The following is a 26,805-nucleotide window of genomic DNA, read 5'->3' as shown; positions in this document are numbered from 1 at the left end:
TGGGTTTTGACCTCTAAGTGATTTATCACAAACTGGCATGCAATACTGCCCTTTCAGACATATTAATAATTTACTGTATATATTTTAGGTCAGATGTGCCACCTAAACTGATCATGGTTGGGAGACAGAGTGGAAATGGATTGTGGTAAGGAAGAAGGGGGTAGAGGAGATGAGGTGAGAGGGATCTGGCAGATGATGATGGACCACTGAGAGAAGAGGCAAATGGGAACTGACTGAGGACTGTAAGAGGAAGAGATGGAGCAAGCTGATTGTGGACTGGGTGATAGATAAAGGAGGAAGGAGACAACTGACCGTGGACAAAGAAATATAAAGAAGCAGGGGACCTGAACAAAATTATAAACTTGGATTGTTTCATTAAAAAACACACTCCTTGGAAAAAGAAGAGGTCCATTAAAGTGGTAGTAAACTCACAATCCATCATTTTGATTATTATAATCAGTGGCCCATGTACTTTACACTTTCCTCACTGGAGCCCATTAGTAGATGTAAGAATAATCATTAATTAAAATCTACATACTTTAATATTTTAATTATTATTAACCCTTCCCTAATTAGGGAGCCCTAAAATTCGTTGCTATGGTAATCACCGACTCACCATTAACATATTATGGTGGGGTCCTCATGAAACCGAATACACACTAACAAACAATAGAGGGCATAGTATTCCCCCAAAGAACAGTTGTTTGAAAGAGAACCAACACTAGTATAATAAAGCTATTGGTTTTTATTTACAGCGCTGTTGGTTCCCTTTCAAACTACTGTTCTTTGGGGGAATTCTATGTCCCTGATTGGCCTGGTTTCCTATTTAGTGAAGTCACCGATGCAAGCACAATTAGTCCATCATCCACAGCATTATTTTTTGTGATGTAGGTTAAGACGGCCTCCTGCCGTTCCATCATCATCAGCACTCATGACATTACAGTGCAGTATCATGAGAGTGCTGATCCTTGGCCGAGTTCCTGAAACACCCCATGTGACTACCAATGTCACAGGGGGTGTTGCTAAGGCCATCATCATAGAGAGAGAGTGGAAGCATTAGCATGCTGGATGCCGGAGAAGAGACCCAATATAGCGCCTGCTTCTCCTGGCATACAAAGAAAATACAGTAAGCAAAAAAAAAAACCCATTTATAATAATAAATGTTTTGGGCAATAATATAACAATTGGCATTGTGATGACTGAACATACTGCTCTAGTATTTATTTATATTAATGGTGTCTAAGTCTACTGCCACTTTAAGAATGAGGTAAGGACTAGCGTGAGTAAAAAACAGATATTTTAAACAATACAATGTGCCTAATACAGTAGCTAACTGAATTAAAAGAAAATGAGTAGAATGGGTTAAAAAGGGGTTAATAGCAGACATGCAGATGAAAAAAAGATGAGCAATATTAGCAGTGTGGGAAACAAAGAGGGAAGGTACATTAGGGCATATTTGAGCAGAGAGATAGCAAAAACATTAGGCGTGGCCAAAACAACTGTTTGGAACATTCTTAAAAAGAAGGAACGCACCGGTGAGCTCAGCAACACCAAAGACCCGGAAGACCACGGAAAACAACTGTGGTGGATGACCAAAGAATTCTTTCCCTGGTGAAGAAAACACCCTTCACAACAGTTGGCCAGATCAAGAACACTCTCCAGGAGGTAGGTGTATGTGTGTCAAAGTCAATAATCAAGAGAAGACTTCACCAGAGTGAATACAGAGGGTTCACCACAAGATGTAAACCATTGGTGAGCCTCAAAAACAGGAAGGCCAGATTAGAGTTTGCCAAACGACATCTAAAAAAGCCTTCACAGTTCTGGGACAACATCCTATGGACAGATGAGACCAAGATCAACTTGTACCAGAGTGATGGGAAGAGAAGAGTATGGAGAAGGAAAGGAACTGCTCATGATCCTAAGCATACCACCTCATCAGTGAAGCATGGTGGTGGTAGTGACATGGCGTGGGCATGTATGGCTGCCAATGGAACTGGTTCTCTTGTATTTATTGATGATGTGACTGCTGACAAAAGCAGCAGGATGAATTCTGAAGTGTTTCGGGCAATATTATCTGCTCATATTCACCCAAATGCTTCAGAACTCATTGGACGCCGTGCAGTGCAGATGGACAATGACCCAAAGCATACTGCAAAAGCAACCAAAGAGTTTTTTAAGGGAAAGAAGTGGAATGATATGCAATGGCCAAGCCAATCACCTGACCTGAATCCGATTGAGCATGCATTTCACTTGCTGAAGACAAAACTGAAGGGAAAATGCCCCAAGAACAAGCAGGAACTGAAGACAGTTGCAGTAGAGGCCTGGCAGAGCATCACCAGGGATGAAACCCAGCGTCTGGTGATGTCTATGCGTTCCAGACTTCAGGCTGTAATTGACTGCAAAGGATTTACAACCAAGTATTAAAAAGTGAAAGTTTGATTTATGATTATTATTCTGTCCCATTACTTTTGGTCCCTTAACAAGTGGGAGGCACATATGCAAACTGTTGTAAATCTTACACAAATTCACCTGATTTGGATGTAAATACCCTCAAATTAAAGCTGACAGTCTGCAGTTAAAGCACATCTTGTTTGTTTCATTTCAAATCCATTGTGGTGGTGTATAGAGCCAAAAATGTTAGAATTGTGTCGATGTCCCAATATTTATGGATCTGACTGTAGATTAAGGAAGTTGTTACACCTGGGGTAAATGAAAAAATGAAGGATCAAATACTGAGGTGGTGCATGCATTATAAGACTGTAAAGCTTAATCTTTGTAATAAGCCTCTTGGGATGATGGCCATAAGTAACCTGGACTTTTCTCTATATATATATTGTAAAGGATATATTCACAGAAAGGCAAGCAGGCAGTGCTCATTCACACACACATGTTTCGGCATGTTGAAAAAATCTCTGTATAAATAGCAAGTGCTTTAAAGCATCAGACACCTTTGCAGAGGTTCTAATTATTCATGATAAGGCATGCTCAGCTGAACACATTGCTTGCTTGCAATTATTGGGACATGCAGGGACTGTTACTCTACATTAAGTGCTAATTAGTATGTATTATTATTTGGATTTTATTCAGCTTGTATGATAGCTCCTCTTCATGCTAAACAAATATGTGCAGTATGATGATAATTGCCATTGATTCATATCAGTTCATTTTGCGTTGATCTGGATGGCATATATTTACGTCACCACCACTAAACTTCTCCACTGTCCTAGACAAATATATTTTCACACATTATCCCTGCAGCAATTATTGATAGATTAGCATAATATTAGTACTTTGCCCACAGTGACACTTTCATATCATTTGTATTACTAGTTTGCATTTATACAGGTTGTCAGCTATCCTCACCACTAGCAGCATGTTCCTTGATCCGTCACGAGGACTGCTTCTAATTAACTCTTAAATTGAACAGCTTGTGCAGTCTAAATCCATAGCAAGGTACACAGACTCAATCCTATCAGTCTCTGAACCCGCAGAACTCTTATTTGTCAATAATTAGAAACAAGTTGGCATCTCCAGGAATCTGGAGCATCTGGAAAAGTGGAGCAGAGTGTGCAAAGGGTTTAGTTAACAATAAAGTGATGAATTTAGTACACCCCCAATATAAAATAAGAAACGGTAGGTATATATCAGAATAGGTTGCAACATAATCCCAAGTAGGTTTCTATCTTAAAGTGAATAGATGAGTGATTGAAATTATTAAATCCAATAGGTGTATCTGCAATACTTTGCTATAAGCTCCCAGAATTTGAAATTGTTTAGAGATGCAACCTGTTACCATACTTCACAACTTCAAACGCCGTGCCAAGGTATACCATGAAAAACATGACGTCATTGGATTGTGGCCCATAACTAGAATCCATTCCTGTCTATGACAATAGAACGATTGTGTGTTTGAGCACTGATATCCTGGCATTGTTGACAAGCCCTTTCCACCATACCAGAGTGTTATGTAAAGGGCCAAGGCTTGGGCTGATAATAGAAGTTGGGCTTAATGGATACTGCCATTGGTGACCTCTGAAAATGCTAGCTGCCTAGCCATGGCTGACATTAATACTTTCCAAGACACTGATCCGGAACAACCATGCAGACCAGGAAAGTCCAAGTGAAGTCAGAACTGATCTGTATAATTGTTTCCGACCAGGTGCTCTGAATGTCTTGAAGCTATTCGGCATTTTCAGAGAAATAAATAAGCAGTAGCAACCTCCATACGTCCTCTCCTCTCATTGGGGAGATTTCTTTTCACTTGTTGTCCCCATTGGAACATTTATCACCACTTGTTCCAGTGACAACTCTAAAGTTTTGGATTATCCCTTTCTGTTATGGTGACAGTGGTCACCAGGACCAAATGAGAGGCTGTATCTACCCAACAGGGAGATCAATAAAATTCTGATAGGGATTTTAACTCTTCTCTCCTATACCCAAAGCTACAAAAATGTTCGGGCTATACATATACTTTAAGGGCAATTTAGGGAACAATTGTGGGTTCTTTTTGTGTACTTACTGTTATGGCGCTGACTCCATGCAACAGTCAGATCCCTACTCTCCACTAGAAACTCCAATAAGGTACTTTGAGCTATTTGATTATGTACGTGGGTTCCTTCTTCCGAAAACACATGTGCCTGCATGACCAGGGTACATTTTCCTCTGGGAGAAAGATGCTGCAGTGCAGACATTATAAATCTGAAACCATAATACCGGGTACAATACAGATTTATGTTAGATCACAGCTTGATGTATACTTTCCTTACTGCTGTGCTGAAAAGTAGCATTGTGCCAGTTATTTACATACCACGGGCAAATTCTTACTTGCTTACATGCTTTCCATACAATTCTATTGCAAAGCTAAATCTGTGTTAGCAAAATTATTACTTCCATCTCTCTTGGACTACAAGTGCAACAGAATTGATTACAAATCATTTTCTGAATGACAGGTAGACCAATTATTGGACCTTATTCTGTTAGTAACCTGCATAATAAATACATTTTTCTCATCAAGCCATTGCATGTTAAAAAACAGCGAAGAACTCCTTCTCCCATAAGTTGGTCATGCATGCACGAATTGGCTGACATTCACTCAGTGGGTGGCCCTGTTGGCAATGTTGCCAACTGTTTGGTAAAATGTGATTTTTAGTTGACTTTTGTTGAAGGAATCAGGTGGAAAATTGACAGCCAAACAGCACTCGTATTTAATCAGTTGAAGTTGCTGTTTAGGTATTCTGACAGGTGGTATTGCCAGCTGTCAGGATACAATAGCCCAGAGGCCTCATCAATGCACTCTGTTGGCGTGGAAAGAAGAATCTGTTTTTTGTCCTGTTCAGCCTATAGCCTGAAATCTATATTGTTCATCCTGCAGAAATCCATACCTGTACTCGTTGACTGTATAGGTCAATAAAAATATGACAATGACATCTGTAGGCCCCGAAGTCTGGATTGTAATTACCAGTAGGGTGCCTATATGCTTACCTAGGAATTTTGAACACCTAGAAAGTTTTGTGTGGGTCAGAGATAAATAGTAGCAAACTACATGTGCTATTCAAACATGAGTAACTGCTAGGTGGCATGTGTGATATAGTATATGATGTTAATCACAAAAAGAAAATGTGGTGCACCAGTTGTCATGGTGTGCTATTGATGGTGCAATAGCAATTAACTGTGGCAGTACATATACATAGGCAATTGTAGCAATTCAAAAGCAACTATAACACCAGCATTTGTGATAATACATGGGCAAATGGACAAATCTATGCTCTGGCAATTGTGGCAAACCATTAGGACACTCTGCTAGCCATACTAACTGCATTTGTACCTAGGCAGCATCTTCTTCTCCCTCTAGCCACATGTGTCTTCTTCATGGCCTATAAAATATGATGGAGGAGCTCAGCCATGCTACTACCATCTTCCTCTTCCCCCTACAGCATCCTCTTACTCCACTGGCCAACTTTGGGGTATGCTTAAGAAAGCACTACACTAAGCAGCACTTTCATCTTATAGCTCAGCTTTTTAACCTTTGCTTTTTTACCAATAATATATACACCCTTTGTTACATAGGCAAGAATGTGGATGTTTTTTAATATGCTTTCATTTTGTTTTTTAAGGTTTTGGTTTTCTACCACTACAATTTATGGAATGAGTACTCCTTTTTATGGGCAGGAAATAAAATGCCAGCACCCTGGGCAAACACAACCAACGTTCACAAGCTGCTTCAGTTTCTAGAAACAACTCTTGGAGAACGGTCTAAAAGAGGGACTTTCCATGTATCACAAGCTATTCTAACCCCACAAGTTAAAACCATTGTAAGAGGATTGAAAGCTGGATTAAAAAATACTCTTGTCCACAGGTAAATGTTAAAATACAAACCATTGCATTGGGTAAATCAAGATAATTTATACTTGCTTTTTTATTAAAAAAGTTAAATATGAAATAAAAACTGTTGACTATAAATTTATGAGAAATTTTATATAACCAAAGGCAAAACAGACATTTCAGAAGCAGGTTATTTCTAATTTACCAAGCATCATTAAGTGGATGGACATTTCACTAACATTGACATGTGTTGCCCTTCCATGTGCTCCTTGTGATGACCAGTTATAGACTGAGGCAGTGGTCATTTTTTGTACTGTTGAATAGTTGGTTGAGGGGGCGCACTGGACACCTTAGCTGCCATTGTGCTACATGCTGGGTGTTCAGTGTTCTTCTGTACCTTTAAGGAGCAGTGGGCTCCTTCAGGTCCACCTGCCCTTGGTCTATCCATTGAATACATATGCCTCTACTATGGGGGCTCTTAAAATTGGAGAGTTAGGAACTACAGAATACTGGGGTGCCATGACAAGGCTCTGTAGCTTACGCATTTATTTACAAATGTATGCTAACTAAACCCCTGTTTTTAATGCATACTGTTAGACAGGTTAATTCGGTTTGTTTGCACGCTGGCTGGCAAGTTAGAGCTGGGAATTTTTCTTTTTGTTGTTTGACATGCGTCACCCTTCCATGTGCTCCTTGCTGAGAAGGCCAGTTATAGACTGGGGCAGTGGCCATTTTTTGTATTGTCCACAGGTAAATGTTAAAATGCAAACCATTGCATTAGGTAAATCAAAATAATGTATACTTGCTTATTTATTAAATAAGATAAATATGAAATAAACTGTTGACTATAATTTTATGATAAATTTTAAATAACCAAAACAGACATTTCAGAAGCAGGTTATTTCTAATTTGCCAAGCATCATTAAGTGGACCGACATTTCACTAACATTGACATGCGTTGCCCTTCCATGTGCTCCTTGCTGTGATGACCAGTTATAGACTGAGGCAGTGGTAATTTTTTGTACTGTTGAATTGTTGTTTGAGGGGGCGCACTGGACACCTTAGCTGCCATTGTGCTACTTGCTGGGTGTTCAGTGCGCTCCTGTACCTTTAAGGAGGGGTGGGCTCCCTCAGGTCCATCTTCCCTTGGTCTATCCATTAAATACATGTGCCTCTACTATGGGGGCTCTTAAAATTGGAGAGTTAGGAACTACAGAATACTGGGGTGCCGAGAGGAGGCTCTGTAGCTTCTGCATGTGTATGCAAATGTGTGTTAACTAAACCCGTTTTTAACGCCTACTGCTAGACAGGTTAATTCGGTTTGTTTGCACGCTGGCTGGCAAGTTAGAGCTGGGAATTTTTCTTTTTTGTTGTTTGACAAGAGTCGCCCTTCCATGTGCTCCTTGCTGTGAAGGCCAGTTATAGACTATGGCAGTGGCCATTTTTTGTATTATCTACAGGTAAATGTTAAAATACAAACCATTGCATTAGGTAAATCAAGATAATTTATACTTGCTTATTTATTAAATAAGATAAATATGAAATAAACTGTTGACTATAATTTTATGAGAAATTTTATATAGCCAAAAGCAAAACAGACATTTCAGAAGCCGGTTGTTGCAAATTTACCAAGCATCAGTAAGTGGATGGACATTTCACTAACATTGACATAACCTCTTGTAATTAGCGCCCCCCCATGCAAAAGTTGCAGTGGAAAATTGCAGCCGTCTAACAAATGCTAGGCATTCAAATCTCCCAAGAATGTACTCCTGCACATGAGCGTAGACTCTTGAGAGTTGAGATCCTCAAGCTTCTCAGGAGACTATGTAAATTGCAGGAGTGTAGGAACAGGGTTTGCAGAGGTTACAGTTGTGGTCAAGCCTCTGCCTTTGGGAACCTGTGTGGCCTTTTTTTCTCACACATGTCCAGTGTTATTGGGACGGTGTTTTAAGGTTTCCACTATCCAAACTGAATGCAAGGCCCAGATTATTACTGGCTGTAGCATTGTAGTGACTGGGCAAAGAAATGACAGCATAGTGCTATGGAGTGACTGGAACCCAGATGAGTGTCAGTGTATATCACTCTTCATGGTTATCCTGGCATAACCGGCAATGTTCCACCAATGCAGTCCTCTTCAGATTGGGGAATCCATCTGATAAACAGTGAAACCAAAACAAAAGGTCGGAAAGGCCTAGTGCAGTACCCATTAACCATTTTATTTTAATAAAGAAGTACTATTAACATACTCACAAATTGCCATAGGCAAGAAAGCGTAAAATACACAGGTCTCAAATCCAGAAAGGTTGGGCACGATACACCAAGACCCAGATAGCAATCAGATGTGCATGTTGATGTATTTTGAGGGACAGGCCCTCTTCATCAGACATCGTTGGAACTTTAGACTTTAAAGCTAAGTGCCAAGCAAATCAGAAAATATTTATATATGGAATGTCTTATTTGCCAAAGAAGTTGTAATTCTGTTGAACCGGTTTTGTAATCCAGCACCAGATAGTATTGTAGACGTGTGGTTTGTTTTGTTCCGAATCAAAATTCAAACAAGTTTTTCACTCTTAGGAAATTTCAGGTGAAATTCAAACTTGAATCGAATTTGAACTGAGTTTGAAAACTGAATCAAATTTGAAATATAAACATATTGCTGAATATTGCTGATTTCTTTCAAAGACTGTGTGTATTAGTGTTAGAATATAGTCGTCTTCCGAAATTTGAGTTTCAAAAAGAATAGAATAAAACAGAATAGAATATAAAAGAATAGAATAGAAAAGAATAGAATAGAAAAGAAAAGAATAGAGTAAAACAGAATAGAATAGAAAAAATATTTTAATAAAGTAGAATAAAAAATAAAGGAATAGAAAAGAATCAAATAGCATAGAAAAGAAAGTAATAGAATAGAAAACAATGGAATAGAATAGAAAGAATATAACCGTCTTCTGAAATTCGAGTTTTGAATAGAATAACTTTGAATGCTGATTCGATACTTTTCGAATACAAATAAATTCTGAAAACAAATTAAACAAATTTAACTAAACAAAATTATTTAAATAACGAAACAAAACACATTATTTCATCATTCACATGTCTATAGTATTGACAAGACTACAGCTAATCAATACAGCTTAGTTCAGGACTCCCCACCCATGAAGGTCCCCATAGCCATAACAGAACCCACAATTCATATCACAACATAGCATGCACAAAGCCATTCCTTTTTAACATACAGGAAATAACTGTTACTATATTTGTATGCATTAATATTGTGCCATGTCTTTTTTTTATTCTTAGGAATCTTCCAATGATATTGAACTGGGTGAAGATGCAGAAACCAGGTGCCATGGGTGTTAATATCATTACATCAGATTTTGTAGAACTGGTTGACTTTGCAGAGACAGTAATTGGACTAAACTATCTTTTACTAAGAAACAAAAAAGATGACAGTTAACAAAAAACATCAGCTCTGTATTAATCCTGTGTGTGGAGAGGAAGGAAAATGGAATATAACATAAGTCAAGATAAAATTCTTACCATTGCTGTTCCTGGTATATACATCTACCTCTTTCTTGCATTTTCATTATCCATGTTTACTATATAAAGATTATCTTTGAATATTGATTCCTAGGATCTCCTCTACTCATTTATGAGATTATATAGTAGCATAAAGCAAAGGACTCAACTATACATGTCAATTCATTAGATGCCACCTTTCAATAGGCTAAACAAGATGAAAAAAAGATGAAATTGGGTCGAATTCTATGGGTGACTGCAAACCACTGACCTTTACAGTATCTTAGTAAATAAGTCCAATTGTGCTGAAATATATATAAAAATATAAGATATAAACAAACATCTGTTTTGCTCACCAGAATGTATGCTGCTAAAACACCCAAATGTGGGAAATATGCAAAGAGTTGAGGACACCATTGGCCAAAAAACAAAAGTGCAACATATTTTCCAGAAAGCTACCAAGAACCTATACTCCATTGACAAATGAAAAGAAAGAAAACGTGATCGTATTTTATTTTTATTCCAAGACGTCAGTACAGATAAAGACATCCATATGTTCCATTCTTGATGGAAATGAGAAGGGGCTGGCAATTGAGCACTGAGAAAGCCATGCCTCTCCACTACGATGTCAGAAATATCCTACCTACTTCTCTGTTTGCAAAACCAACCCCACCATGCTCATGTGCTGTTATTACAATTTTCTATACCTATAAATATTTGAATTATCCATACCTCTATCATTTCTATCTAGTAAAATAACTACTGACTTCTAGTTTTTCAATTCAACCTTTTGGATATAGAGCACATTCCAGAAAAAATCGTGGAGATGCCAAATTACACACTTGTGTGCAATATCAGAGTAATATGATATTAATTAAAGTAATGTTGCTACTGCTGCTAAGATCAATACTCAAGAATATATATATATATATATATATATATATATATAATTACTCCCTTGTGTGGGTCAAAAATTACACCCAGTGTTTTTTTAGGCTGGAAACTCCAGCTACATAATGTGTACATCTGCTATGCCTACAGCCACTGAAAATGACTGTGATCATGCCTCTTCCCACCCCAAATCCACATACAATCAGAAGACTTGTTCAGGTGTCAGACTCCTTTCATCCTTCAATGCCTGGGCTGCATAAGCAGCTCCAAAGTATGGTTACTACACCTCAAGATGTCTGTATGAGTTTAAAAAAATATTGATTGTTCGAAATGTTTAACAGCTTTCATTGTATGTTCCCACCTCTGGGTCCTCGACAATCCTCACTGTTCAGCTGAACTTCCAGTTTGCAGAGAGGAGGTAAGGATAGGGGAATTGGCTCCTGGAATTGTCTGTCGGGAGCTAGGAGGAAGAGCACGGCTTGCCAGGTTCTGTGTGTTTCAGTTGATGCACACAGCCCCAGCATGGGTGACTCATTTGCAGCAGGCTGGCCAATATAGACAACGCAAAGAGGGAGGAAGGGGGAGTGGTTAGGGCCACAGCTGGGAAGCTATTTTTGAGTTGTCAAAGGAACCGGAATTAGGCAAGAAAATTCCAATAGGTAATCTATTCTGTTAACTCTCTCTCTCTCTCAATATATATATATATATATATATATATATATATATATATATATAAAGCAGTGTTTCCCAAACAGATACACAGCAAGAATTAGCAAAATAGGTTAGAAAAGAAAGCATTCTGAGTAAGCTCAGCACTTAATAGTTTTATTCTGAAGTAGTGTATGGTTGTATGTTCTTGGTACTTCCATGCCACCAGTTTCTTAAGGGTTTTCTATGGTTGGGTGACTGTTGAGTTACAATAATTGAACTGGAATTGCAATGTAAAAATGTCATCAACTTAAATTGCTGTACACAGATGTCAACCACAAAGCATATTGAGAAATATTATGGACACTAGAAAGTTGGTTGTGGATTTTAAAGCATATATTAACTCTTAGAAAGCACTCTATTAACCCTGTCTTGAGAAATATGGATCTTTCTGAGACCGGAAACGTTTGGTTTGCCTGTAGACAATCCCAATCAGTCCTTGCCTTGCCTGGAGAGAATTTCTGGCTTCAGGCCTGGTTCACACTATGACTGAGGTTGCGGTTGCAGAAATCGCACCTGTTTCCTCACCCGCAACCACCCGCATTGCCTTTTCCTTGCGAAATGTGGGGGTGCCATTTGCGTCTCATTCCGCAGCATGATCGCACGTGTGGGAACTGTGCGGAATCCTCATGGTCAAAAAGACTATGCGGTTGCTCTGCAGGTGCGTTCTGGAAAAGGTGCATGCATCTTTTCCTTGTGTGAAATGTGGGCACAGCAGCCCATTCAAATTAATTGGCTACTGTCTCTGTGCAAATGCAGGCTGCACGGCCCGCACTACTAGTGTGAACCGAGCCTTATAACAGCCTTGCTGGAGAATATTCAGTGAACAAAACCACACATGTGACCTCTACATTGGGAAATTCTGGAATTTATGATGTCAGCATCAAGTGTCAACATCAAGACTTCCTTGATTCAGAGATTTGAGAGGCAATTAAACCATACAGGAGCTAAGGTGGTAGCTCCTTAGTAGAGATGAGCGAAGAAATGAAAAATTCGATTCGACTGATTCGGCGAATTCGTGGACAATATTCGATTCGAGTCGAATAAATTCGCTGTGAATTTAACTTAAAAAAGGGTGTTTCTAGGCTTCAGAGAGACTTAATATTAGTGCAGAACACTGTACCTTTAATTTAAATGCCCTTGGAGTCTGCTGGGGAAGAGAAATAATACTGTCAGTCAGTATGACATGCAGATGAGTGCCGTCGATCTTAGAATCACCGCACACTTCACTCATTTGGGCAGTCACGGGGCCAAAACCAGAGTGTGGAGCCACAGTGTGGCGGTGGAGGCAGCAGCAATGGGAGGCCATACAGCACCCTATGACAAAAATGGAAACCACCAGCAGTGTGAGGAGACCTGAAAGTGGCACATGGCAGAGTGTGGCGATAGAGACAGCAGCAATGGGAGGCCGTACAGGGACCCATGACACACTCTGGACCTGGCAGCAGCATGAGGAGGCGGTACAGGGGCCCATGACAGATTACGGGCCTGGCAGCAGCATGAGGAGTCGGTACAGGGGCCCATGGCAGATTACGGGCCTGGCAGCAGCAATGGGAGGCCGTACAGGGACCCATGACACACTCTGGACCTGGCAGCAGCATGGGGAGGCGGTACAGGGGCCCATGACAGATTACGGGCCTGGCAGCAGCATGAGGAGTCGGTACGGGGGCCCATGACACACTCTGGACCTGGCAGCAGCATGAGGAGGCGGTACAGGGGCGCATGACAGATTACGAGCCTGGCAGCAGCAACTTGGACAGGAGGACGTTCAGCTTCTGCACCGTCGGGTGCGTGCTCGCAAACTGTTGTCTCTTGGAAACGGATTCCAAGAAAGACTGCTGACGGAATCCGTGAAGAGGAGTAGCAGGAGAAGGAGCATCTGAACGAGCGGAATATGCCAACAAGCGACAACAGTGGCCCATGACAGATTACGGGCCTGGCAGCAGCATGAGGAGTCGGTACGGGGGCCCATGGCAGATTACGGGCCTGGCAGCAGCTATGGGAGGCCCGTAATCTGCCAGCACCCTATGACAAAAAATGGAACCCACCAGCAGTGTGAGGAGACCTGAAAGTGGCACATGGCAGAGTGTGGCGATGGAGACAGCAGCAATGGGAGGCCGTACAGGGACCCATGAGAGACTCTGGACCTGGCAGCAGCATGAGGAGGCGGTATAGGGGCCCATGGCAGATTAGGGGCCTGGCAGCAGCTATGGGAGGCCCGTAATCTGCCAGCACCCTATGACAAAAAATGGAACACACCAGCAGTGTGAGGAGACCTGAAAGTGGCACATGGCAGAGTGTGGCGATGGAGGCAGCAGCAATGGGAGGCCGTACAGGGACCCATGAGAGACTCTGGACTTGGCAGCAGCATGAGGAGGCGGTATAGGGGCCCATGGCAGATTAGGGGCCTGGCAGCAGCTATGGGAGGCCCGTAATCTGCCAGCACCCTATGACAAAAAATGGAACACACCAGCAGTGTGAGGAGACCTGAAAGTGGCACATGTTTGGGGCATGATTCATGGCGGATTTAGTCAGTTGTGTCAGGAACTGGTGGTTTGAAATCCAGACTAATCCACGCCTGATTCATTTTCACAAACGTGAGTCTCCCCACACTTTGGGTGGACAGTCGTGTCCTCCGCGGAGTTGCAATACCTCCTGCCGCACTAAACACGCGCTCCGATGCCACGCTACTGGCCGGGCATGACAGCCTTTCAAGGGCAAATTCAGCTAGTTGGGGCCAAAGGTCAAGTTTCGTTGCCCAGTAGTCAAGGGGATTGTCTACCTCGGTTGGCAGGGTGCTGTCCAAGTAGGCCTAAGCCTGTTGTTTGAGGTCCTGCTCCAGGTCCACCTGATGCTGCTGCTGCTGCTGCGGCTGGTTAGTAGTTTCCTCACTGCGCTGGTGAAGAAAGCTACTCATCATCGACTGCAGACTGAGGCAGCCGCTGCTGGTGGAGCTGCCACTGCTCCTACCACCCCACCCCTCCCCTGCTGCCATGGCAGCGGAACACGAGCGCACAGGGCCCACAGTGTCTGAGGATGGACGTTGGCGCAGACAGGCAGAGACCAGCTGACTACATAGGTGTTTTTTATAGTACGTTATTTTGGCCTCCCTCTCAGCAGGTGTGAAAAAGGCCACCATTTTTGAACGGTAGCGAGGGTCCAACAAGGTGGACAGCCAAAAGTCATCCCTCTGTCTGATGGTTATTATTCGGCTGTCGCTACGCAAGCAACCGAGCATGCTATGGGCCATTTGTGCCAAGGAATGCGAGGGACTCCCTGCCTCCATCTCCACAGCATACTGCCACGGTGCGTCTAGGTCCTCTGTCTCCTCTTCCTCCTCCTCTACCAGATGCTCCTGCTCCTCCACTCCTGTCCGCTGAGTGGAAAAACCACCCATTTCACTCAATAATTCCTGAGCACCAATGTCCTCCTCTACCTCCTCCTCTTCTTCCAGTCCTGCCCCCACAGGGGCCATGTGGCGTTGAGATCTGTGCGCCACGTCTACCGCACCCTGACCAGCCATTGTTAACAGCATTTGTTCCAGGACGTGCAACAGAGGAATGACGTCGTTCATCCCATAGTCCTGCCGACTCACGAATAGCGTGGCCTCCTCAAAGGGCCTGAGCAAGCGCAGGTGTCACGCATGAGCTGCCAATGGCTGACATCTAAGTTACACAGGGAGTACCTTTATCTGCTTTTAACATCAGGAAATCTGTGATGGCCTTTTGCTGTTCGTAAAGGCGGTCTAACATATGTAGGGTTGAATTCCACCTTGTTGCAACGTCACAGCATGAGGAGTCGGTATAGGGGCCCATGGCAGATTAGGGGCCTGGCAGCAGTTATGGGAGGCCCATAATCTGCCAGCACCCTATGACAAAAAATGGAACACACCAGCAGTGTGAGGAGACCTGAAAGTGGCACATGGCAGAGTGTGGCGATGGAGACAGCAGCAATGGGAGGCCGTACAGGGACCCATGAGAGACTCTGGACCTGGCAGCAGCATGAGGAGGCGGTATATAGGGGCCTACGGCAGATTAGGGGCCTGGCAGCAGCTATAGGAGGCCCGTAATCTGCCAGCACCCTATGTCAAAAAATTCAACACACCAGCAGTGTGTGAGGAGACCTGAAAGTGGCACATGGCAGAGTGTGGCGATGGAGACAGCAGCAATGGGAGGCCGTACAGGGACCCATGACAGACTCTGGACTTGGCAGCAGCATGAGGAGGCGGTATATAGGGGCTTATGGCAGATTAGGGGCCTGGCAGCAGCTATAGGAGGCCCGTAATCTGCCAGCACCCTATGTCAAAAAATTCAACACACCAGCAGTGTGAGGAGACCTGAAAGTGGCACATGGCAGAGTGTGGCGATGGAGACAGCAGCAATGGGAGGCCGTACAGGGACCCATGACAGACTCTGAACTTGGCAGCAGCATGAGGAGGCGGTATATAGGGGCCCATGGCAGATTAGGGGCCTGGCAGCAGCTATAGGAGGCCCGTAATCTGCCAGCACCCTATGTCAAAAAATTTAACACACCAGCAGTGTGAAGAGACCTGAAAGTGGCACATGGCAGCAGAGTGTGGCGATGGAGACAGCAGCAATGGGAGGCCGTACAGGGACCCATGAGAGACTCTAGACTTGGCAGCAGCATGAGGAGGCGGTATATAGGGGCCCATGGCAGATTAGGGGCCTGGCAGCAGCTATGTGAGGCCCGTAATCTGCCTGCACCCTATGTCAAAAAATTAAACACACCAGCAGTGTGAAGAGACCTGAAAGTGGCACATGGCATGAGAGACTCTGGACCTGGCAGCAGCAGGAGGAGGCGGTATAGGGGCCCATGGCTGATTAGGGGCCTGGCAGCAGCTATGTGAGGCCCGTTATCTTGCAGCACCCTATGTCAAAAAATTTAACACACCAGCAGTGTGAAGAGACCTGAAAGTGGCACATGGCAGCAGAGTGTGGCGATGGAGACAGCAGCAATGGGAGGCCGTACAGGGACCATGACAGACTCTGGACTTGGCAGCAGCATGAGGAGGCGGTATATAGGGGCCCATGGCAGATTAGGGGCCTGGCAGCAGCTATGTGAGGCCCGTTATCTTGCAGCACCCTATGTCAAAAAATTTAACACACCAGCAGTGTGAAGAGACCTGAAAGTGGCACATGGCAGCAGAGTGTGGCGATGGAGACAGCAGCAATGGGAGGCCGTACAGGGACCCATGAGAGACTCTGGACCTGGCAGCAGCAGGAGGAGGTGGTATATAGGGGCCCATGGCAGATTAGGGGCCTGGCAGCAGCTATGTGAGGCCCGTAATCTGCCTGCACCCTATGTCAAAAAATTTAACACACCAGCAGTGTGAAGAGACCTGAAAGTGGCACATGGCAGCAGAGTGTGGCGATGGAGACAGCAGCAATGGGAGGCCGTACAGGGACCATGACAGACTCTGGACTTGGCAGCAGCATGAGGAGGCGGTATATAGGGGCCCATGGCAGATTAGGGGCCTGGCAGCAGCTATGTGAGGCCCGTAATCTGCCTGCACCCTATGTCAAAAAATTTAACACACCAGCAGTGTGAAGAGACCTGAAAGTGGCACATGGCAGCAGAGTGTGGCGATGGAGACAGCAGCAATGGGAGGCCGTACAGGGACCATGACAGACTCTGGACTTGGCAGCAGCATGAGGAGGCGGTATATAGGGGCCCATGGCAGATTAGGGGCCTGGCAGCAGCTATGTGAGGCCCGTTATCTTGCAGCACCCTATGTCAAAAAATTTAACACACCAGCAGTGTGAAGAGACCTGAAAGTGGCACATGGCAGCAGAGTGTGGCGATGGAGACAGCAGCAATGGGAGGCCGTACAGGGACCATGACAGACTCTGGACTTGGCAGCAGCATGAGGAGGCGGTATATAGGGGCCCATGGCAGATTAGGGGCCTGGCAGCAGCTATGTGAGGCCCGTTATCTTGCAGCACCCTATGTCAAAAAATTTAACACACCAGCAGTGTGAAGAGACCTGAAAGTGGCACATGGCAGCAGAGTGTGGCGATGGAGACAGCAGCAATGGGAGGCCGTACAGGGACCATGACAGACTCTGGACTTGGCAGCAGCATGAGGAGGCGGTATATAGGGGCCCATGGCAGATTAGGGGCCTGGCAGCAGCTATGTGAGGCCCGTAATCTGCCTGCACCCTATGTCAAAAAATTTAACACACCAGCAGTGTGAAGAGACCTGAAAGTGGCACATGGCAGCAGAGTGTGGCGATGGAGACAGCAGCAATGGGAGGCCGTACAGGGACCCATGAGAGACTCTAGACTTGGCAGCAGCATGAGGAGGCGGTATATAGGGGCCCATGGCAGATTAGGGGCCTGGCAGCAGCTATGTGAGGCCCGTAATCTGCCTGCACCCTATGTCAAAAAATTTAACACACCAGCAGTGTGAAGAGACCTGAAAGTGGCACATGGCAGCAGAGTGTGGCGATGGAGACAGCAGCAATGGGAGGCCGTACAGGGACCATGACAGACTCTGGACTTGGCAGCAGCATGAGGAGGCGGTATATAGGGGCCCATGGCAGATTAGGGGCCTGGCAGCAGCTATGTGAGGCCCGTTATCTTGCAGCACCCTATGTCAAAAAATTTAACACACCAGCAGTGTGAAGAGACCTGAAAGTGGCACATGGCAGCAGAGTGTGGCGATGGAGACAGCAGCAATGGGAGGCCGTACAGGGACCCATGAGAGACTCTAGACTTGGCAGCAGCATGAGGAGGCGGTATATAGGGGCCCATGGCAGATTAGGGGCCTGGCAGCAGCTATGTGAGGCCCGTAATCTGCCTGCACCCTATGTCAAAAAATTTAACACACCAGCAGTGTGAAGAGACCTGAAAGTGGCACATGGCAGCAGAGTGTGGCGATGGAGACAGCAGCAATGGGAGGCCGTACAGGGACCCATGAGAGACTCTAGACTTGGCAGCAGCATGAGGAGGCGGTATATAGGGGCCCATGGCAGATTAGGGGCCTGGCAGCAGCTATGTGAGGCCCGTAATCTGCCTGCACCCTATGTCAAAAAATTTAACACACCAGCAGTGTGAAGAGACCTGAAAGTGGCACATGGCAGCAGAGTGTGGCGATGGAGACAGCAGCAATGGGAGGCCGTACAGGGACCCATGAGAGACTCTAGACTTGGCAGCAGCATGAGGAGGCGGTATATAGGGGCCCATGGCAGATTAGGGGCCTGGCAGCAGCTATGTGAGGCCCGTTATCTTGCAGCACCCTATGTCAAAAAATTTAACACACCAGCAGTGTGAAGAGACCTGAAAGTGGCACATGGCAGCAGAGTGTGGCGATGGAGACAGCAGCAATGGGAGGCCGTACAGGGACCATGACAGACTCTGGACTTGGCAGCAGCATGAGGAGGCGGTATATAGGGGCCCATGGCAGATTAGGGGCCTGGCAGCAGCTATGTGAGGCCCGTTATCTTGCAGCACCCTATGTCAAAAAATTTAACACACCAGCAGTGTGAAGAGACCTGAAAGTGGCACATGGCAGCAGAGTGTGGCGATGGAGACAGCAGCAATGGGAGGCCGTACAGGGACCATGACAGACTCTGGACTTGGCAGCAGCATGAGGAGGCGGTATATAGGGGCCCATGGCAGATTAGGGGCCTGGCAGCAGCTATGTGAGGCCCGTTATCTTGCAGCACCCTATGTCAAAAAATTTAACACACCAGCAGTGTGAAGAGACCTGAAAGTGGCACATGGCAGCAGAGTGTGGCGATGGAGACAGCAGCAATGGGAGGCCGTACAGGGACCCATGAGAGACTCTGGACCTGGCAGCAGCAGGAGGAGGTGGTATATAGGGGCCCATGGCAGATTAGGGGCCTGGCAGCAGCTATGTGAGGCCCGTAATCTGCCTGCACCCTATGTCAAAAAATTTAACACACCAGCAGTGTGAAGAGACCTGAAAGTGGCACATGGCAGCAGAGTGTGGCGATGGAGACAGCAGCAATGGGAGGCCGTACAGGGACCCATGAGAGACTCTGGACCTGGCAGCAGCAGGAGGAGGCGGTATATAGGGGCCTATGGCAGATTAGGGGCCTGGCAGCAGCTATAGGAGGCCCGTAATCTGCCAGCACCCTATGTCAAAAAATTCAACACACCAGCAGTGTGAGGAGACCTGAAAGTGGCACATGTTTGAGGCATGATTCATGGCGGATTTAGTCAGTTGTGTCAGGAACTGGTGGTTTGAAATCCAGACTAATCCACGCCTGATTCATTTTCACAAACGTGAGTCTCTCCACACTTTGGGTGGACAGTCGTGTCCTCCGCGGAGTTACAATACCTCCTGCCGCACTAAACACGCGCTCCGATGCCACGCTACTGGCCGGGCATGACAGCCTTTCAAGGGCAAATTCAGCTAGTTGGGGCCAAAGGTCAAGTTTCGTTGCCCAGTAGTCAAGGGGATTGTCTACCTCGGTTGGCAGGGTGCTGTCCAAGTAGGCCCAAGCCTGTTGTTTGAGCTCCTGCTCCAGGTCCACCTGATGCTGCTGCTGCTGCTGCGGCTGGTTAGTAGTTTCCTCACTGCGCTGGTGAAGAAAGCTACTCATCATCGACTGCAGACTGAGGCAGCCGCTGCTGGTGGAGCTGCCACTGCTCCTACCACCCCACCCCTCCCCTGCTGCCATGCCAGCGGAACGCGAGCGCACAGGGCCCACAGTGTCTGAGGATGGACGTTGGCGCACAAAGGCAGAGACCAACTGACTACATAGGTGGTTTTTATAGTACGTAATTTTGGCCTCCCTCTCAGCAGGTGTGAAAAAGGCCACCATTTTGGACCGGTAGCGAGGGTCCAACAAGGTGGACAGCCAAAAGTCATCCCTCTGTCTGATGGTTATTATTCGGCTGTCGCTACGCAAGCAACCGAGCATGCTATGGGCCATTTGTGCCAAGGAATGCGAGGGACTCCCTGCCTCCATCTCCACAGCATACTGCCACGGTGCGTCTGGGTCCTCTGTCTCCTCCTCCTCCTCCTCTACCAGATGCTCCTGCTCCTCCACTCCTGTCCGCTGAGTGGAAAAACCACCCATTTCACTCAATAATTCCTGAGCACAAATGTCCTCCTCTACCTCCTCCTCTTCTTCCTGTCCTGCCCCCACAGGGGTCATGTGGCGTTGAGATCTGTGCGCCACGTCTACCGCACCCTGACCAGCCATTGTTAACAGCATTTGTTCCAGGACGTGCAACAGAGGAATGACGTCGTTCATCCCATAGTCCTGCCGACTCACGAATAGCGTGGCCTCCTCAAAGGGCCTGAGCAAGCGGCAGGTGTCACGCATGAGCTGCCAATGGCTGACATCTAAGTTACACAGGGGAGTACCTTTATCCGCTTGTAACATCAGGAAATCGGTGATGGCCTTTCGCTGCTCGTAAAGGCGGTCTAACATGTGTAGGGTTGAATTCCACCTTGTTGCAACGTCGCAGATCAGGCGATGCTGTGGAATTCCGTTCTGCCGCTGCAGCTCAATGAGGGTGTTCTTTGCGGTGTAGGAATGGCTGAAATGCATGCACAGTTTACGTGACATTTTAAGGATGTCTTGCAGTGGGATGGTGGATTTTAGGAACCGCTTGACAACCAGATTGAACACGTGAGCCATGCATGGCGCATGGCACAACCTTCCTTGACGCAGAGCAGACACCATGTTCTTTCCGTTGTCAGTCAACATGGTTCCGATTTTTAGTTTGCGCGGAGACAGCCATCTGTCGATTTCTCTGTTCATTACACTCAGCAGTTCCTCCCCTGTGTGACTACGTTCGCCAAGGCATACCAGGTGCAGCACAGCGTGACACCGTTGCGCCCTGCACATGTGATATGCCGGTCGGGTAATGGGACTTGGCACGGGGGTGGCGGCTGAGGACACGGCGGAAAAAGAGGTGGTAGAGGCGGACATGCTTGCTGGACCAAGGACGTGCAAACGTGGAGGCAAAAGCGTCGTGACCTGTCCAAGTTGCTGGTGCGGCTGTGCCGGCACCACGTTCACCCAGTGGGCCGTAAATGACATGTACTGTCCCTGACCGTAGTTACAGCTCCACACGTCGGCGCTGCCGTGCACTTTGGCAGAGACCGACATGCTCAAAGACTGGCCCACCATCTCTTCTACATGTGAATGCAGGGCTGGCACTGCCTTTTGGGCAAAGAAATGACGGCTTGGCACTCTCCACCGCGGCGCGGCACAAGCCATCATTTCTCGGAAAGGTGCTGAGTCCACCAGTTGGAAAGGGAGGGACTGCAGCACCAGCAACTTGGACAGGAGGACGTTCAGCTTTTGCACCGTCGGGTGCGTGCTCGCAAACTGTTGTCTCTTGGATACGGATTCCAAGAAAGACTGTTGACGGAATCCGAGAAGAGGAGTAGCAGGAGAAGGAGCATCTGAACGAGCGGAAGATGCCAATGAGCGACAACTCCCCTCAGCAGAGGTGTTGGAGCCTTGACTGGCTGATAGAGGGCGATTGACGACGTCGGGTGACGGAGCAAGTAACGGAGCGGGTGATGGAGCGGGGGCTGGGGCAGGCAGAACCGCCGTATGTTTATCACGGTTTTCCCAGGCCACCGAATGGTGACGCTGCATATGCTGACGCAACGCTGTAGTCCCAACATGGGCCCCCTGGCCACGCTTGCATTTCTGGCCACATAGTCGACATACGGCTACGTTTACTTCCTCGGGCGGCTTGAGGAAAAATTGCCACACCACCGAGTAGGAAACTTTGCCCCCGCTACTCTTCACTGGCTGACTGCTACTTCCTCCGTGCGCACCGGCACCACTACTGGCCGTGGTGGTAGGCTGCAGTGGAGCTGGTGCTCTACTCCGTGGACGTTTGGCTCCACTGACACTGATGCGACCCTGCTGCTGTCTCCTGGGCAACCCACCGACTGTTTTGCTCGCTGCCAAGCTGCCACCCTCTTCTCCTGATGATGCGGAAGAAATTGCCTGATGACGACGAGGCTGCCAAGTGCGATCAACCTCCTCATCATCAAGTAGGGTCTCCGCCTCACTACTAGCCCCCTCGGCTGCGTCTGGGTCAGGAGACAGACCTGTCTCTAGACCGGCTACCGAGCCACTCTCCTCGCCAGTACTTGTTCGCTTGGCTGCTGAAAAGGCCGATGTCTCCCCCCGTTCCTGACCGCCCTCTGTTAGCTCTTCCTCACTGTACAGTGGGGCTGAGCCCACAGCATGCGATACTTCGCTTGGTGAGGGAACAGCAAAGGACAGGGGCAGGTAGAGGACACGTGATTTCAGTGGGCTTGGTCCCGGGCCATGCCAACTAACGGTTGTGTCTGACGTACCCACCGACCGTTGGCTGTAGGTGTCAGAGGTGACCTGGGAAGAGGAAGACGACCGAGCCAACCAATCAATGACGGCAGGGTTGTCGGTGGAGACACGACCGCTGGATGACACCGGGAGCACTGGCCTCTGGCTGCGAATACTGCTGCCTCGACCCCTTCCTCTGCTGCCACGTCTGCTCGCTCCTAAAACATTGCCTCCTCTGCCACTCCTCTGCATGTTGTCTGACATACTATTTAATTCAACGATTAGGTGTCCCTGAGTAACAATTCTCTGGCACTCAGTAACAATTCTGTCTGTCCCTGAGTATGAATTCTGTGGCCCTGAGTAACAATTGTGTGTCTGTGCAAGTAACAATTCTGTGTCTGTGCAAGTAACAATTTTGTGTCTGTGAGAGTAACAATTCTCTGGCACTCAGTAACAATTCTGTCTGTCCCTGAGTAACAATTCTCTGGCACTCAGTAACAATTCTGTCTGTCCCTGAGTAACAATTCTGTCTGTCCCTGAGTATGAATTCTGTGGCCCTGAGTAAGAATTCTCTGGCACTCAGTAACAATTCTGTCTGTCCCTGAGTATGAATTCTGTGGCCCTGAGTAACAATTGTGTGTCTGTGCAAGTAACAATTCTGTGTCTGTGCAAGTAACAATTTTGTGTCTGTGAGAGTAACAATTCTCTGGCACTCAGTAACAATTCTGTCTGTCCCTGAGTAACAATTCTCTGGCACTCAGTAACAATTCTGTCTGTCCCTGAGTATGAATTCTGTGGCCCTGAGTAACAATTCTGTCTCTGTGCGAGTAACAATTCTGTGTCTGTGCAAGTAACAATTTTGTGTCTGTGAGAGTAACAATTCTCTGGCACTCAGTAACAATTCTGTCTGTCCCTGAGTAACAATTCTCTGGCACTCAGTAACAATTCTGTCTGTCCCTGAGTAACAATTCTCTGGCACTCAGTAACAATTCTGTCTGTCCCTGAGTAACAATTCTCTGGCACTCAGTAACAATTGTGTGTCTGTGCAAGTAACAATTCTGTGTCTGTGCAAGTAACAATTTTGTGTCTGTGAGAGTAACAATTCTCTGGCACTCAGTAACAATTCTGTCTGTCCCTGAGTAACAATTCTCTGGCACTCAGTAACAATTCTGTCTGTCCCTGAGTATGAATTCTGTGGCCCTGAGTAACAATTCTGTCTCTGTGCGAGTAACAATTCTGTGTCTGTGCAAGTAACAATTTTGTGTCTGTGAGAGTAACAATTCTCTGGCACTCAGTAACAATTCTGTCTGTCCCTGAGTAACAATTCTATGGCACTCAGTAACAATTCTGTCTTCCCTGAGTAACAATTCTCTGGCACTCAGTAACAATTCTGTCTGTCCCTGAGTATGAATTCTGTGGCCCTGAGTAACAATTCTGTCTCTGTGCGAGTAACAATTCTGTGTCTGTGCAAGTAACAATTTTGTGTCTGTGAGAGTAACAATTCTCTGGCACTCAGTAACAATTCTGTCTGTCCCTGAGTAACAATTCTCTGGCACTCAGTAACAATTCTGTCTGTCCCTGAGTATGAATTCTGTGGCCCTGAGTAACAATTGTGTGTCTGTGCAAGTAACAATTCTGTGTCTGTGCAAGTAACAATTTTGTGTCTGTGAGAGTAACAATTCTCTGGCACTCAGTAACAATTCTGTCTGTCCCTGAGTAACAATTCTCTGGCACTCAGTAACAATTCTGTCTGTCCCTGAGTATGAATTCTGTGGCCCTGAGTAACAATTCTGTCTCTGTGCGAGTAACAATTCTGTGTCTGTGCAAGTAACAATTTTGTGTCTGTGAGAGTAACAATTCTCTGGCACTCAGTAACAATTCTGTCTGTCCCTGAGTAACAATTCTCTGGCACTCAGTAACAATTCTGTCTGTCCCTGAGTAACAATTCTCTGGCACTCAGTAACAATTCTGTCTGTCCCTGAGTATGAATTCTGTGGCCCTGAGTAACAATTGTGTGTCTGTGCAAGTAACAATTCTGTGTCTGTGCAAGTAACAATTTTGTGTCTGTGAGAGTAACAATTCTCTGGCACTCAGTAACAATTCTGTCTGTCCCTGAGTAACAATTCTCTGGCACTCAGTAACAATTCTGTCTGTCCCTGAGTATGAATTCTGTGGCCCTGAGTAACAATTCTGTCTCTGTGCGAGTAACAATTCTGTGTCTGTGCAAGTAACAATTTTGTGTCTGTGAGAGTAACAATTCTCTGGCACTCAGTAACAATTCTGTCTGTCCCTGAGTAACAATTCTCTGGCACTCAGTAACAATTCTGTCTGTCCCTGAGTAACAATTCTCTGGCACTCAGTAACAATTCTGTCTGTCCCTGAGTAACAATTCTCTGGCACTCAGTAACAATTGTGTGTCTGTGCAAGTAACAATTCTGTGTCTGTGCAAGTAACAATTTTGTGTCTGTGAGAGTAACAATTCTCTGGCACTCAGTAACAATTCTGTCTGTCCCTGAGTAACAATTCTCTGGCACTCAGTAACAATTCTGTCTGTCCCTGAGTATGAATTCTGTGGCCCTGAGTAACAATTGTGTGTCTGTGCAAGTAACAATTCTGTGTCTGTGCAAGTAACAATTTTGTGTCTGTGAGAGTAACAATTCTCTGGCACTCAGTAACAATTCTGTCTGTCCCTGAGTAACAATTCTCTGGCACTCAGTAACAATTCTGTCTGTCCCTGAGTAACAATTCTGTCTGTCCCTGAGTATGAATTCTGTGGCCCTGAGTAAGAATTCTCTGGCACTCAGTAACAATTCTGTCTGTCCCTGAGTATGAATTCTGTGGCCCTGAGTAACAATTGTGTGTCTGTGCAAGTAACAATTCTGTGTCTGTGCAAGTAACAATTTTGTGTCTGTGAGAGTAACAATTCTCTGGCACTCAGTAACAATTCTGTCTGTCCCTGAGTAACAATTCTCTGGCACTCAGTAACAATTCTGTCTGTCCCTGAGTATGAATTCTGTGGCCCTGAGTAACAATTCTGTCTCTGTGCGAGTAACAATTCTGTGTCTGTGCAAGTAACAATTTTGTGTCTGTGAGAGTAACAATTCTCTGGCACTCAGTAACAATTCTGTCTGTCCCTGAGTAAGAATTCTCTGGCACTCAGTAACAATTCTGTCTGTCCCTGAGTAACAATTCTCTGGCACTCAGTAACAATTCTGTCTGTCCCTGAGTAACAATTCTGTCTGTCCCTGAGTATGAATTCTGTGGCCCTGAGTAAGAATTCTCTGGCACTCAGTAACAATTCTGTCTGTCCCTGAGTATGAATTCTGTGGCCCTGAGTAACAATTGTGTGTCTGTGCAAGTAACAATTCTGTGTCTGTGCAAGTAACAATTTTGTGTCTGTGAGAGTAACAATTCTCTGGCACTCAGTAACAATTCTGTCTGTCCCTGAGTAACAATTCTCTGGCACTCAGTAACAATTCTGTCTGTCCCTGAGTAACAATTCTCTGGCACTCAGTAACAATTCTGTCTGTCCCTGAGTAACAATTCTGTCTGTCCCTGAGAATGAATTCTGTGGCCCTGAGTAAGAATTCTCTGGCACTCAGTAACAATTCTGTCTGTCCCTGAGTAACAATTCTCTGGCACTCAGTAACAATTCTGTCTGTCCCTGAGTAAAAATTCTGTGGCCCTAATAACGTTTCTGTGGCCCTAAGTAACAATTCTCTGGCACTGAGTAACAATTCTGTCTGTCCCTGAGTATGAATTCTGTGGCCCTAACTAGCGTTTCTTTGTCCCTAAATAACGATTCTGTGGCCCTCATTAACAAGTCTGTGTCCCTGAGTAATGGTTCTCTGTCCCTAAGTAACTTCTCTCTGTCCCCAATTCTCGTTTCTGTGGCCCTAACTCTGTCCCTGTCCCTAGTACAGAGCGGTCTGCCTCTGTTCAATGACTGCAGGCAAATGAAGATTTCCAAAATGGCCGCTATATATACCTCGACCATTACACAGTGCTGGCTGGCTGGCTGCTGATTGGCTGATGCGATCACATGTCGTTGAGGAATGCATTATGGGGCAGCGCGC

The 26,805-nt window shown here is 45.9% G+C and overlaps 1 protein-coding gene across 1 annotated transcript in view; it reads left to right on the top strand.

Annotated features, from left to right (window-relative positions):
• PLCXD2 (phosphatidylinositol specific phospholipase C X domain containing 2) overlaps positions 1-9,948 on the top strand; it is a 49,214-nt gene extending 39,266 nt beyond the window's left edge. The window contains exons 3-4 of the mRNA XM_089659177.1: positions 6,114-6,355; positions 9,622-9,948. Of these exons, the coding sequence (XP_089515303.1) occupies positions 6,114-6,355; positions 9,622-9,778 (399 nt within the window). The 3' untranslated portion in view covers positions 9,779-9,948. The remainder of the gene's footprint in view (positions 1-6,113; positions 6,356-9,621) is intronic.
• Positions 9,949-26,805: the final 16,857 nt, after the last annotated feature.

The sequence above is a fragment of the Staurois parvus genome, unplaced genomic scaffold, assembly GCF_062004578.1.
Source record: "Staurois parvus isolate SC_StPar_1 unplaced genomic scaffold, SC_StPar_1.0 ptg001134l, whole genome shotgun sequence".
NCBI classification, from domain to species: Eukaryota; Metazoa; Chordata; class Amphibia; order Anura; family Ranidae; genus Staurois; species Staurois parvus.
The sequence above is the reverse complement of the archived record's forward strand: the minus strand, read 5'-3'. Positions and strand labels throughout refer to the sequence as shown.